At 42.8% G+C, this 12,564-nt stretch overlaps 2 protein-coding genes across 3 annotated transcripts in view; one reads left to right on the forward strand and one right to left on the reverse strand.

Moving 5' to 3' along the window:
* Positions 1-1,398: 1,398 nt before the first annotated feature.
* On the reverse strand, positions 1,399-9,589 carry dapk2a (death-associated protein kinase 2a). 2 transcript variants are annotated; one of them, XM_008293363.1, is made up of 9 exons: positions 9,432-9,589; positions 9,079-9,191; positions 6,293-6,514; positions 5,727-5,865; positions 5,355-5,484; positions 3,863-3,938; positions 3,631-3,783; positions 3,499-3,544; positions 1,399-2,436 (listed from the first exon to the last, which is right to left on the reverse strand). In XM_008293363.1, exons 2-9 carry the CDS (start codon positions 9,138-9,140, stop codon positions 1,780-1,782), a joined length of 1,485 nt encoding a protein of 494 aa, XP_008291585.1. In that variant the 5' UTR covers positions 9,141-9,191; positions 9,432-9,589; the 3' UTR covers positions 1,399-1,779. The 2 variants fall into 2 exon arrangements, with proteins under 2 accessions (XP_008291585.1, XP_008291586.1); XM_008293364.1 differs by lacking the exon at positions 6,293-6,514.
* Positions 9,590-10,321: 732 nt separating this feature from the next.
* The window catches only part of LOC103365818 (hematopoietic SH2 domain-containing protein-like), a 5,967-nt gene continuing 3,724 nt past the window's right edge, over positions 10,322-12,564 (forward strand). The window contains exons 1-3 of the mRNA XM_008293366.1: positions 10,322-10,975; positions 12,046-12,135; positions 12,203-12,368. Coding sequence (XP_008291588.1) covers positions 10,848-10,975; positions 12,046-12,135; positions 12,203-12,368 — 384 coding nt within the window. The 5' untranslated portion in view covers positions 10,322-10,847. The remainder of the gene's footprint in view (positions 10,976-12,045; positions 12,136-12,202; positions 12,369-12,564) is intronic.

The following is a 12,564-nucleotide window of genomic DNA, read 5'->3' on the forward strand; positions in this document are numbered from 1 at the left end:
GTCTGATCACTTCCAGGATCTTCTCTCCTCATGAGCTTCATGATTCAGCAGCTGGAGGACAGAGGCGCCGAGTTGGTTTTGTTTTCCTGCTTTTAAACGAGATCTAAAACTAATCATGAGGCTGTTTCTCAAACTAAAAACACTGATTCAGCACGACGGTGATTACTCAGCAGAAAAACGCAGCAGGAGCAGACGAGTCCTCCTGCACTGACCAAGTCCTTAAAGCTGACTTTAAATATATTAAAGCTGCTGAAGGACAGAATGATGAAAACATAAAACGCAAAATGATCAGAAATGGAAACAAAACGATGCAAAACAACAACACAAGAAGAAGCAAACTGATGTGAAATAATCACAAATGAACATCTAAGGACTGAGATAAAGCAGAAATATGAATAAAATGTGTTGCTTTGTGTCACCTGCACAACTCGAACACAGACGATGAAATACCTGCAAAACACACAAATGCGTCGATGTTCTGAGCAGGTAGAAGCTACTTAAGGAGAAAAAACCAACAATCATGTCCTCATTCTGAGAGCAGCTTCACTTCAGGTGCACTTTATTCTCATTTACAGAGCAAACAGTTTGTTGAGCTGATGTTTGCTCTGCCATCGACTCGCTGCACGTAGACGCTGGTGCAGGAAACATCAGACGTTACACAGAACCAAAGCGTAGAGCGTTTCCTCTTCTATTCAGTAAAAGTGTTAAAACAAGTCACTGGAGAAGCATCCGAGAAAAGCTTCAGATGCTGCAGATAAAAAAGAAGCTTGAGAGGAAAGACGACAGGACGACATTGAAGAAAGCTAACAGAACATCACAACATGCTGAGGTCTGAGGTTACAGTGATGCTGAAGGTCTGCTGAACATCTCAGTGATTCATGTCCAGTCATCACCTTCAGTAGAGCTTCTCTGACGGATCTGTTCCTGATACAGAGCCGATAAAAACTATTCACCCCCCGAGGAAGGATTTCCCTTTGATTACATTTTAAACATGGACTCATGGTCGATTTAATTTGGCTTTTTTTTTGCTGCATTCATTCACCCTCTACCTTCACAAGGCTTCCAGGCTGCTGCTGAGAAGATCCCCACATCATGATGCTGCCACCACCGTGCTTCATCATGACGCTGCCACCGCCGTGCTTCATCATGATGCTGCCACCACCGTGCTTCATCATGACGCTGCCACCACCGTGCTTCATCATGATGCTGCCACCACCGTGCTTCATCATGATGCTGCCACCACCGTGCTTCATCATGACGCTGCCACCACCGTGCTTCATCATGATGCTGCCACCACCGTGCTTCACAGTGGGGACGGTGTGTTTGTGATGACGTGCAGTAACATAACATCTAGTCTGATGGCCATAAAGCTCCATTTTGGTCTCCTCAGACCAGAGAACCTTCTTCCAGGTGACTTGAGAGTCTCCACATGTCTTCTTGATGGCCTCCCTCTCTAGTCTCTGTCTTATACAGTCACTCAGGTTTTGAGGACAACCTGCTCCATCCAGGACACTAATTGAAAAGCAGAAGTCAGGAGACGGACACAAGAAACCTCTACGCTACCGAGTATCTCCTGGAGTCCAGTAAAGTCCATCATTAATGGAAGGAACATGGAACATGAGTAGATCTGACTAGAGCAGAACGTCCTCAAAGACTGAGTGACCGACCAAGAAGGAGACTAGTGAAGGAGGCCACCAAGACTCCTGTGACTCTGAAAACTTCCAAGGGGGGTGAACACTTTTTGTCGTCCTGTATCTGAGTCTCTGCCGGGTGTCGGGTTCATCTCTGCTGTCCCGTCTCGGTGAAGTCCAGGTTGATCCCGGACAGCAGCTCTCCTCCACAGCTTCTGTTCAGCAGCTCCTTCAGGGCTTCGTTCACGTCGTTGTTGAAGACGGTGGAGAAGCTGCAGTTGGGGTAACCTCCGCCACCTCCGTCCAGGGGAAAGGACCCCATCACCTCCTGCACCCACCTCAGCTCGTTGCTGAGCTCCACTCGCAGGGCGTCGAAGTGGTTCTGCCTCTCCTGGTAGCGGTCGCTGACGGCGCTGAGGCTGCAGCCGAAGGCCTGCATGTCGTCCTGCAGGCTCCTCTTCAGCGCCTCCACCTTACGGAACTCGTAGCGGATCTGGGAGAGCTCGTGGCGGACGCCCTCGCTCTCCTCCCGGTACCAGGCCTCCTTGTCGTTGTAAATGGACACCATGGCGTCGATGTCCTCCTGCAGGGAGTCGTGGGCCGTGGCCAGGCTGACGAAGGAGCTCTCCATCTGGTCGATGTCCTCCACCACCTGAGCGAAGCGCTCGAAGTTCACGTAGGTGTTGTTGGGCGGCATGCTGGAGTGGGACTTGATGGTGTACTCCCGGAGACGCTTCGTCTTCAGCTGGCGACGCTCGCGCTTCTTCGGCTCGAGGGATTTATTTTCCTCTTTGTGCTCGTTGGACTGAAAGAATTAAAGAAGGCAGAGTCAGAAACTGTCCTGCAAGAAGATGTAGATCCTGATGCAGAGAGCTGTGACTGATTGGTCTGAGCACTTAGTTCCTATTATACTCACAACACAGCAGGACGGGGATCAACATCACACCATGAAATGTCTTATCTGGTAGCATGAAACTGTTAAATCATTTTATTTAGCAGCACAGAACTATTAAATCTTCTTATTTTTAGACACAAAACTGTTAAATCATCCTTTTTTTGCAGCTTAAAACTATTAAATCATCTTATTTTGTTGTATGAAGTCGTCTTATTGTGCAGCCTAGAACACTTTGCAGCACGAACCTGTTAAATCCTGTTATTTTGTCTTGCTTAGAATATGAAACTCTTAAATGATCTTATTGTGCTGCATGAAACAGAAGAAAACATTTAGTTTGTACAGTTTTTGGGCTTTTATTTTGGTGATTTGTTTTAAAGAAAACGTGTTTTTCAAACCCACTCTGCAGAAAGTTTAGTTTTAAACACGTCTGCACAGATTTATGTAAAAACTGAAGCATCAGACTGTGAATGTTGTCGCTCATTTGTCGTTATTTCGTCTCTCTGTGAAGTTCTGGTTCTGTACTGACATGACCTGTTACACCATAAATATAAAACAAACTTCACCTTGATCCACAGGTGGCTCAGAGCTCACTGTGCCAAGAGTGCTAACCATGATAGCTATGCTAACTGTGCCAAGAGTGCTAACTATGCTAATTGTGCCATCAGTGCTAACCATGGTAACAGTGCTAACTATGCTAACCATACTAACTATGCTAACTGTGCTAACCTTGCTAACCTTGCTAACAGTGCCAACCTTGCTAGCCATGCTAACTGTGCTAACCTTGCTAACCATGCTAACTGTGCTAACCTTGCTAACCATGCTAACTGTGCTAACCTTGCTAGCCATGCTAACTACAGATTTATGTAAAAACTGAAGCATCCGACTGTGACTATTGTTCATTTGTCTGTAAAGTTCTGGTTCTGTACCAACTGACTGGACTCAGTTACACCATGCATACAAAACAAAGCTCACCTTGATCCACGGGTGGTTCAGAGCGTCCTGGATGGTTAATCTCTTCCTGGGAGACAAAACAGAAGGCCTGGTATGAATGTGATGAGTGCCACAGAGACAACAACAGCCTGACTGACTGAACAGCTCCTTTACTTCTTGTCCTTCTCCAGCAGCTGGCTGATGAACTTCTTGGCCAGGTCGCTGGTGTGGCAGAAGAACTCCTCGTCGAACTCGTAGTTTATGGCCGAGATGTTTCCCAGAGTGTCCTGTTTGGTTTCTCCCAGGAAAGGAGAAGCTCCGCTGAGCCTGGAACAGACCGGAGGCGGTTAACATGTGACCAGATGTTATATTATTTACAGCGTGGTGCTGATGCGGTTTGACTTGCAGGATGTAGGTGATGACCCCGATGCTCCACATGTCGGCCTCCAGACCCAGCGGCTCGTAGTTCACGATCTCTGGAGCTGAAAACACAGAATAACGAGTTCTGCTTTATTCCGTCCTAAAGTCCCTCTTAACCTTAAATATCAGGACAGACTGAAGGATCTCCTCTGAACTTCACGTTTGTCGGCACATTTTAAACGATTGTTGGTGAATTTGTTCGACTTGAAGCTCCTCAATCCTCCAACTTCTGATTTCTCCACAAGACAACTGGAACTTTTCCTTTTAAAGTTTGTTGGTTTTAAAGTTAGTTTGTATTTTTTTTAATTAGTTTAGATTATTTTATTCTTCACTTTAATTTATGACCTTATTAGTAATTTTTCATGTTTATTTTATTTTTTAGTTCTATTAATGTAACATCCAATTCAGCATTTTATTCATGATTTCTTTAATAATTACTAATTATTTATAGCATTTTTAAAAATAGATTTTTATTCATGATTTCTTTTATTATTTATAAATTATTCATAGTTTTTAAAAATAACTTTATTTATGATTTTTTTATTAATTATTCATAGTTTTTTAAAATATATTTTTTCTATGATTTCTTTATTATTTTTGAATTTGTTTTTTATTTTATTTGAGGATTCCTTAATTATTTTTACTTTTTAATTTAGAAGGTGTATCTTTATTTATTGTCTTTATTTACTCATCTTGAATTTTGTTTTACTTTTAAAAACAGTATTTCTATTATTTAATTATTAGTTTGACATTTTTTTCATCTTGATCTCTGTATTCTTTATTAATTTTAATATCATCAAAAGTTCCTGTTTTCTTTTTCATTGTATGTTTGTTGGTTGTCTGTCTTATTCGTTGTCTATTTATGGAGTGTTATTTCATTTACCATCTTCTTTTTCCCCTTTTCTTACTTTTTTATTTCTTTAATTTGGATGTTTTAAGTATTTAATGTTATTTTATGCTAAAAGATCTTCAGAGGTTCATCTTTGTTTTCTTCCCTTTTTTTTTATATTTTTTATTTCATCTATTTATTGTAATTTATTATATTTTATTTAACAACAAGTTTATGTGTTTATTCTTCTTTCCTCTTATTTTTTATTTAGAGTGTGATTTTATTTTATTTATCATGATCTTTTCCTTTTGCGTTTTTTATTCTTAATTTTATTTGTTTTATTTTAAATGATCTTTTCGTCTCTTTTTGCTTTTTTCTCATTTCTTACTTTCTTATTTGATCAGTTGTATTTTATTTAAAATTATGTTTTTTTCCTTTTTCTTTATTTTATCAGCGTGAAAGATAAAACAAGACGGACACATGTTAAATTTAACAGGACGAACCCAGAGAACAGTCAGACGGACTTCTGTCGGACTTTTCCTTATTTCTGGGCGATAACATTAAACATGACGACGTTCGATCTGGACCATTTAAAGTCCGTCAGTCTGAACTCTGCTGCACTAACAGCAAACACATCAAACCTTCTCACCTACAAACTCTGGAGTCCCGAAGATGTTTTTGAATTCGACTCCGGCTTCGATTTTATGAGCGAGACCGAAGTCGATGAGTTTGATTCTGGGCAGCGGAACGTTCTTGTCCAGCAGCATGATGTTCTCCGGCTGCACACGAGAGAACGACAAAACCACAAGAACACATTTTATTTATTATGGAACAGCTGACGGCTCCAACAAACCACAAGTGTTTTGTTATTGTTGCTGTTGTTGCTAATTTTGAATGATTTTGAATTTGAATGCTTGTTGTCAGCCGTGTTTGTCTGCAGTGAGGCTGAACCATGAACCAGCTGTTGCCTCTACACGTCACGGCTGCAACTCAAACATGCAGAACGTCTTCTTGGACAAACCTTGAGATCGAAGTGGGCGATCTTCCTGGAGTGGAGGTAGTTGACTCCCTCCAGGATCTGCTTGATGAACTGAGTGGCCTCCTCCTCGCTCAGAGACTCCTTCTGGGCCAAGAAGTCGAACAGCTCGCCGCCGGAGACCCTGGAACCAAACATTTCACATTTCACATGTCGCCCCGTCGCTGACAGCCGCAACAGATAACTTCTCACACGGTTCCGTTTAATAAAATCATCCAACATCTCAGCAGAACAGAGAAAACAGGTTGATCCTCCCATTAGTCCTGTTCAGGCCTCAGAGGAACCGACCAGCACCTGGACTACATTCAGCTGCTGAGAGCTTCTACTGAAGGACCAGTTCTGATACCTGGAATAGAGTTTGTACTTTTACTCAGAGCACTTCTTCCACCACTGATGGAGACACAACATGACAAAGAGACATCAAACAACCGCCAAGTGTCGTAAAAAACGACACAAAACGACCACAAAGACACAAACTGAGCAACACAAAGCCTGGAGTCTGCCAGGCTCACACTGATCTGAACTACTGGACATAACAGTGATGGGCTCACAGCTCCAGGATCAGAACCACGTCGGTCCGGTTCTCGTAGACGTCGTGCAGCGTCACGATGTTGGGGTGCTGGATCTGCTGCAGGATGTCCACCTCCCGCTCGATCTCCTCCCGCCGAACGCCTCGAGAGCTGGCGATGCTCTGACGCTTCTTTATGAACTTGGCGGCGAACTCCAGACCGGAGACCTTCTCTCTGCACTGCTTCACGATGGCAAACTGTCCACTGGAACAGAACCACAGGAGGACCTGGGTCAGCAGGTCAGGACCAAAACACTGAATCCTTCTGGACCACATGGAGCCCAGTCTGGTCCGTAGATCCAGTACGGACTCAACAGCTGAACACATACACTTACACATGCACATACATGCAGTAATGACGACGTACAGTCGTGACTCGATGACGCTAAATGTAAAACCTTCTTCTATGTCGGATATCAAGGCTGTGGGATTGTCCAGACGGAGGTCCAGATACGAGGAGGGCTTGATGCTGGAAGGCTCATTAGTTGTTCATTATTGTTCATAGTTGTTATAATAACTAGTGTGTTGTTAGAACACGACGCATCGCTGGACTTCAGCCTAACTGACTGGTGAGCTGGTGCACGTTCGGCCACTTCCACCCCGGGGCAGCGCTCTGACGGGGTGGAAGTGTCCAGAACACACAGGCAGTACTTGGCTGCTGATGCTAGTTTAGTTAGCGCTCACACTTCTGTTTCCTCCATCGGTGGCGGCGGGGGAGTGGCAGATACGCTCCACCGTTACCATCCATGTTTACTTCCATAAACACTGAGCACGCTCGCTGCGTGTGACGTCGTCGTGTCCTCTTGTGCGCATGCGGGACACTTTTGGCTCGTATGAAGTTCACACAGCAGATCACATACAAGTCGCATTGAACTGGAAACGTGAAGGAAGTCACAAAGAAATCCTCATTGAGCATCAAGTCCTGCAGTGTGAACGTAGCCAATCTGTGGGATTGTTCAGTCAGATAATACGCCGTCATCCTGATTGGTGACATTAAATGTCATGTTGGAGTCACAATCCAAGGCTGTCGCTATGTTAAGGCTGTTTTTATGGGTTCTGTTCGTTTTTCCTACAAACCTGTCAGATAGCAGGTTTAGGATTGTTAAGGGTTGATTATCGGGTCGTGACTGTCCTTAGATTCCTACAGAGTCAGACTGTGTGATGGAGAAACTGAGGAAACATTAAAGTTTCTGAAAAGCTGCATATCTTCACTCGTTGTCCACTTTAATGGAAACTCCATGTTTCTGTCTGTTTTATTGTCGGATGTGTTCAGTCGGACTTCCGGCTGCTTTGTGATCATAGTTCATGTTTTCCCACCACAGGCCGAATCTATTCATATCACACATCAACACAACAACACATCACAACCTAAGAAGAGGAGTTCAGACTGTGATTCCCTGATTGCTGTGCAGCTGCATGTGTGAAGGGTTTGTAAGCCAACACCGTACTTCCTGGTCCGCAGCCACACACAGCCGACAGAACCGCCGCTAAAGATAGAAGACGCCTTTAAAAAGCAGCCGTCTCGTCTGACAGCACGCTGCAGCAACACGACTCGCTTGTTTCCATCTTCTCCTGCTGCTGGGTTCATGCACACATCAGTTAATGATTCGGTGTCATTTTCATACAGTTTGCAGAACAACGGTTAGCGAGCGGGTCGGTGGAGGACCAGCAGGGCTTCAGAACAACGACACTGTGAAGGTTCCAGTTTAATAAATGAAGGTCGGCTCATCCTGAGACTCTCTGTTCAGTTAGAACACGTGTTCATCAGACAGCTCTTCCTGATTACATCTAAGTTTTAAGTTTTATAGCTTCTTGTTCTGTTTTCTATGATTATTTTATCTCAATTTTAAATGTATGTTACTGGAAAGCGCTTTGAAACGTGCTCTATAAATAAAGTTTATTATTATAATTATGACTTCTATGTAGAATTCTGCTGCAAAAAAGGCAAAAGAAGCTCATTTATTCTGCAGCAGCAACAACACAACGTGTTCATTGTCTATATGTAGTTTATTTTCACTAAACTTTTCATATTTTTGCACAAGTCCTCGTGTGTCCAGGACGTAGACGTGCAGATTTATCATAAACACGTTGTTTAGAGTGAAATTTGAAATATACTTTAAACAAGTTTCCTGGCTGTCACTGAACCAGGACGCTCTGAGCCGTGGCTCACTTTCTAGTTTAACTGTCCGTTATTTACACGCTTATTAGAGGAACTTTGTTTGTCCTGCCAGCTCACATTCACATGTTTGTGGTACAAAACTAGTCCTCAGGTCCCGTTTGTTTTAAAGAAAAAGCCGAATAAATAATAAGTACAACAGAACGAGAGCAAAGTATCAGTAAAAACACAGAAATAGAAGTGTAGTGAGAAATAAAACGGTCAGACTTTCCTGCTGTGACTGTGCTGATGCTGTTTCTCTGTTTATCAGGTTGATGTGATTCATCAACAAACCCTCAGAAAGCTCCACATTTCTCTTTTCTTTGTACTAACTTGTCCGTCATAACATTGTGTTTTAACTGAATTACCTAAATTAATAGTTAATGCAGAGAAAGAAATTCAGACCAGGTCGTGTTGTCTGAGCAGCACTTTACCTTTAAAAGTGATTAATTAATGATAAATGGTGTCATTATGTCCACTAATAAACACTCATTTCTCTGGTCCTGGTGGAGCAGCTGCTGCTTTCTGATTCACATTAAAACACTGTTCGTCATTAAATCACAATAAAACAGCTGCAGACTGAAGAACCAGAGGCACTGAGAGCAGGTTCTTACCTCCCCAGCTCCTCACCGATCTCATAGAAGTCCTCCACCTTCTGCTGCTTGAATAAATCCATTTCTGCAGTTTTCACTCTCAGAATAAATCTTCAGTTTTCATTTCTGTCAACCTGAAATCAGACAGCACAGGTTTTTATCAACCTGTAGCACAGCAGAAAGCTGAATAACCCTCATGATCGGTGTTGGTAGTGAAGGTGAATGAGGGTTTTTAATAGACTGTGAGCCTGCTGTAAATGTCACTGCATCAACAGCTGATCTCTGCTCTAAACACTGAGCAAAGTCACGAACTAAAGGTTTTATCAAAGTGTAATCCAGAATTAAACAGCATGCAGTGAGTATAAATGTCTTACCGTTTTAAAATACTCCATGTCCTCCAGCTCCGTGCCTGTCTGCTGACTTGTGTCCTCCAGACCACGAGGAATCTGCAGTGAACCGACACATGTCGCGCCTCAGCCACATACAGAACTCCATTAAGAAAACCACCAATTTAAGAATACGCTGCTCATAGACACAATGACTATGTAGATCTGAAAATTCAAAATAAATCCTATTAAACATTATTATTCATGTATTTATTTGAAGCCGAATTAAAAATAGTACGATAAGGACTAGGACAATGTCCCAAATGTATCGAATCAAGTCGTGTTTTTGCAGATATCTTTGTAAACATTTATTTTACCGTTTTTATAAACGAGGTCTGGCAGCAGAGTGTGCGCGCTCTCGTCTCTGCGCTCGACCACCTGTTAGGCGCGCGCCTGAAACTATGACACCTGTTGCCTCGCGCGCAGCAGCTGCAGTGTGAATGGAAAATGTCGTTTTAAAAATATATGTTGCCATTAAAACGTCTATTTTCTGTCATTCTGTGACAATAAATCAACGTCTCACAGCTGATATGTAGATTTATATTTATATTTGTGCTGATTCAGCTTCTGACTACAGGCTGTACGTGTTGCTTTTTCTGTTTTTATATTAAGCGTAAATAGATAAAAGCAAAAGCACTTTCTATATTTAAATATTGCACAATTTAGCACTTTTTTTCCATTTTAAATCAGATGTAAAATCAGTTTATTGGTCCTGTATGTGAACACAGAGAAGTAATCTGACTCTGACGTTTAATCAGCTCTTAAAATACTATTTAAAAAAAGAAAGAAACATACATAACAGCATCATATATAGTACAATATATCCAGTATATACAGTATGTATAGTATATAAAGATATGCAGTATATACATGTACATGTACAGTATATTCTATATATATGCTGTCTGACCATTTGTAAACTAAAATGTGTCACACAGAGTAAATGAAACCACAATAAATAAAACTGGTTAAAAAATGTTTTTGGTATTTTTAGTGATTTTATGGTTGTGGTGCTGCCTCATGTCCTCTGTAGGGGGCGCCACCGCCCCTTGATGAAGGAAGACCCTCTTTTATTAAATACATCAGGTCTTTTTTCTGTTTTTTGACTTTTACCACCTTTGATTTGTTACTTGCTCCTCAGATGTGTGTGAAGATGTAAAACAAAACACACAGAACAGTCCAACCACAGAGCAAACAGGCAACAAGGGAAACGTGTGAAGGTTCAATCTGGGACGAGGAACTCAGATAGTAAAATGCCAGCGTGGCCTCAGTGGGAGGCCGAGCAGATAGACGGAAACAATAACAGCATTCAGACACACGCCAACAGAAATAGTCAAATGAGGCGCCTCTTCTTCCTCTGACGGCTCACCTGAGCGGCAGCCGCTCACCTGCACGGCTCCGAGGATGGAGAGGAGTCCGGGTTCTGGAGGCCTGAAGGACCTGGTTCTGAGGTGGTTCACCGAGACTCAGGCCCCCAGCATCCTGCACCACGGGAGCTTCCCCAACTGGTTCCAAGGCCTGGCTGCCAGGAAGTAAGACCGACAGGAGTTTAAACCTTCTGCTGCAGAAACTTTGCTCTGAGCTCGTCGGTTTCAGTTCTGCTCTTTTATTGGCGGTGATTTGAATACATGTCTGCAGCTGCTGCACTCACTTCATGGTTTCAGTGTTTCTGGAGACGTGCAGCGGTGGGAGATCATTTCTGCTTCTGCACTGTGAAGAAACCAACACAAAGCAGTGGCAGCAGTTGTGTGTTTAAGTGTATAACACACAAATATGACTTAAAAACTGTCGACAAACGGGTCGGAACAGCTCAGCTTTATGAGTCACCAGCTACAGATCATTAACAAGAACCAACACTGCAGCAGCTTGTGTCTCTTCATCGTCAGTTTGTGTGTCTCTGTTGTCTTTGTTTAGGTCATTTCGTGCCTCTCTTCACATCACTTGTGTGTCTTTGTGGTCATTTTTGTGTTGCTGCGTGCTCATGTTGTGGCTCTTTATCACCATCGTGTGTTTCATGTTTTGGTCATTTTGTCTTGTTTTGTGTCTTCTTGGTCATTTCATGAGTCTCTGTCCTCATTTAATGTCTCTTCACGACCATTTGTTCCCTTTTGTCGTCGTTTTGTGTGTCTTTATGATCATTTGGTGTCTCTTTTAGCATTTTGTCTCTTTTTGGTCATTTTGTGTTTTACTTTGTGTTTTTTGTTTCACTAGTTTGGTTGTTTTGTGTCTATATTTGGCCTTTTTGTGTCTCTGTGTCTATCTTGTGTGCCTTGCTGGTCATTTATTGTCTCTTTAGTGTCTTTCTGTGGTCATTTTGTGTTCATTTTTTGGTAGTTTTGCATTATTTTTGTGCCATTTTGTTTGATTTTTGGATCATTTGTGTGCCTTGCTGGTCATTTATTGTCTCTTGATGCTTGTTTAGTGTCTTTCTGAGGTCATTTGTGCTGCTTCATGGTAGTTCTCTGTCTGTTTGTCATCATTTCATGCCTTTCAGATCATTTTCTGTGTTTTTGTGGCCGTTTTATCTTCACAGCTGTGTTGCTCAGAGGTTTCCTGTCGTTTTTACATCTGATTTGTGTAACTGGCTGTGTTTGGGCTGCAGGGATGCAGAGGATCTGCTGAGAGATAAAGCTGTGGGCTGCTTTCTGATTCGCCTCAGCGATAAAGCCGTGGGCTACATTCTGTCCTACAGGTGAGGAACAACCACGTCGGCTTAAATGAAGCCGGTTCTGTGTTCTGATCGTCTTCTGCCTCCTCAGAGGACACGACAGGTGTCGACACTTCGTCATCACCCAGAACCAGGACGGACAGTTTGTGATCTCAGGAGACAGCCAGACGTTCAGCAGCCTGCTGGAGCTCATCGAGCACTACAAGGTCAGCCCCATCCAGCCCTTTGGAGAGTACCTCACCTGCAGCTGCTACCAGGTGAGACAGCTCAGGTGTCCACTGTGAAGACACACCTTTAGTTCTCCAACAACTCTCATCAGATTTTCAGGACAAACAGAGTTTCAAAGTGGCTTGTTTTGTATTCCTGCATCAGTTTATATGTTTTCCATGTTCCTGAACAGAGAACGTTGATCCTTCAGTCTTTAGTTTCCACTGACTGACTCCTGGAACTCTG

Source organism: Stegastes partitus, unplaced genomic scaffold, assembly GCF_000690725.1.
Source record: "Stegastes partitus isolate 25-593 unplaced genomic scaffold, Stegastes_partitus-1.0.2 Scaffold878, whole genome shotgun sequence".
Taxonomy (NCBI): domain Eukaryota; kingdom Metazoa; phylum Chordata; class Actinopteri; family Pomacentridae; genus Stegastes; species Stegastes partitus.

Bases quoted from the DNA above. Each gene is read 5' to 3' on its own strand.
- dapk2a (XM_008293363.1), bottom strand. From the start codon at position 9,140: ATGGATTTATTCAAGCAGCAGAAGGTGGAGGACTTCTATGAGATCGGT. The intron at 6,515-9,078 runs GTAAGAACCTGC...GTTCTGTTCCAG, and splicing joins ATCGGTGAGGAGCTGGGGAG to TGGACAGTTTGCCATCGTGA. The intron at 5,485-5,726 runs GTTTGTCCAAGA...TCTCGTGTGCAG, and splicing joins TCGCCCACTTCGATCTCAAG to CCGGAGAACATCATGCTGCT.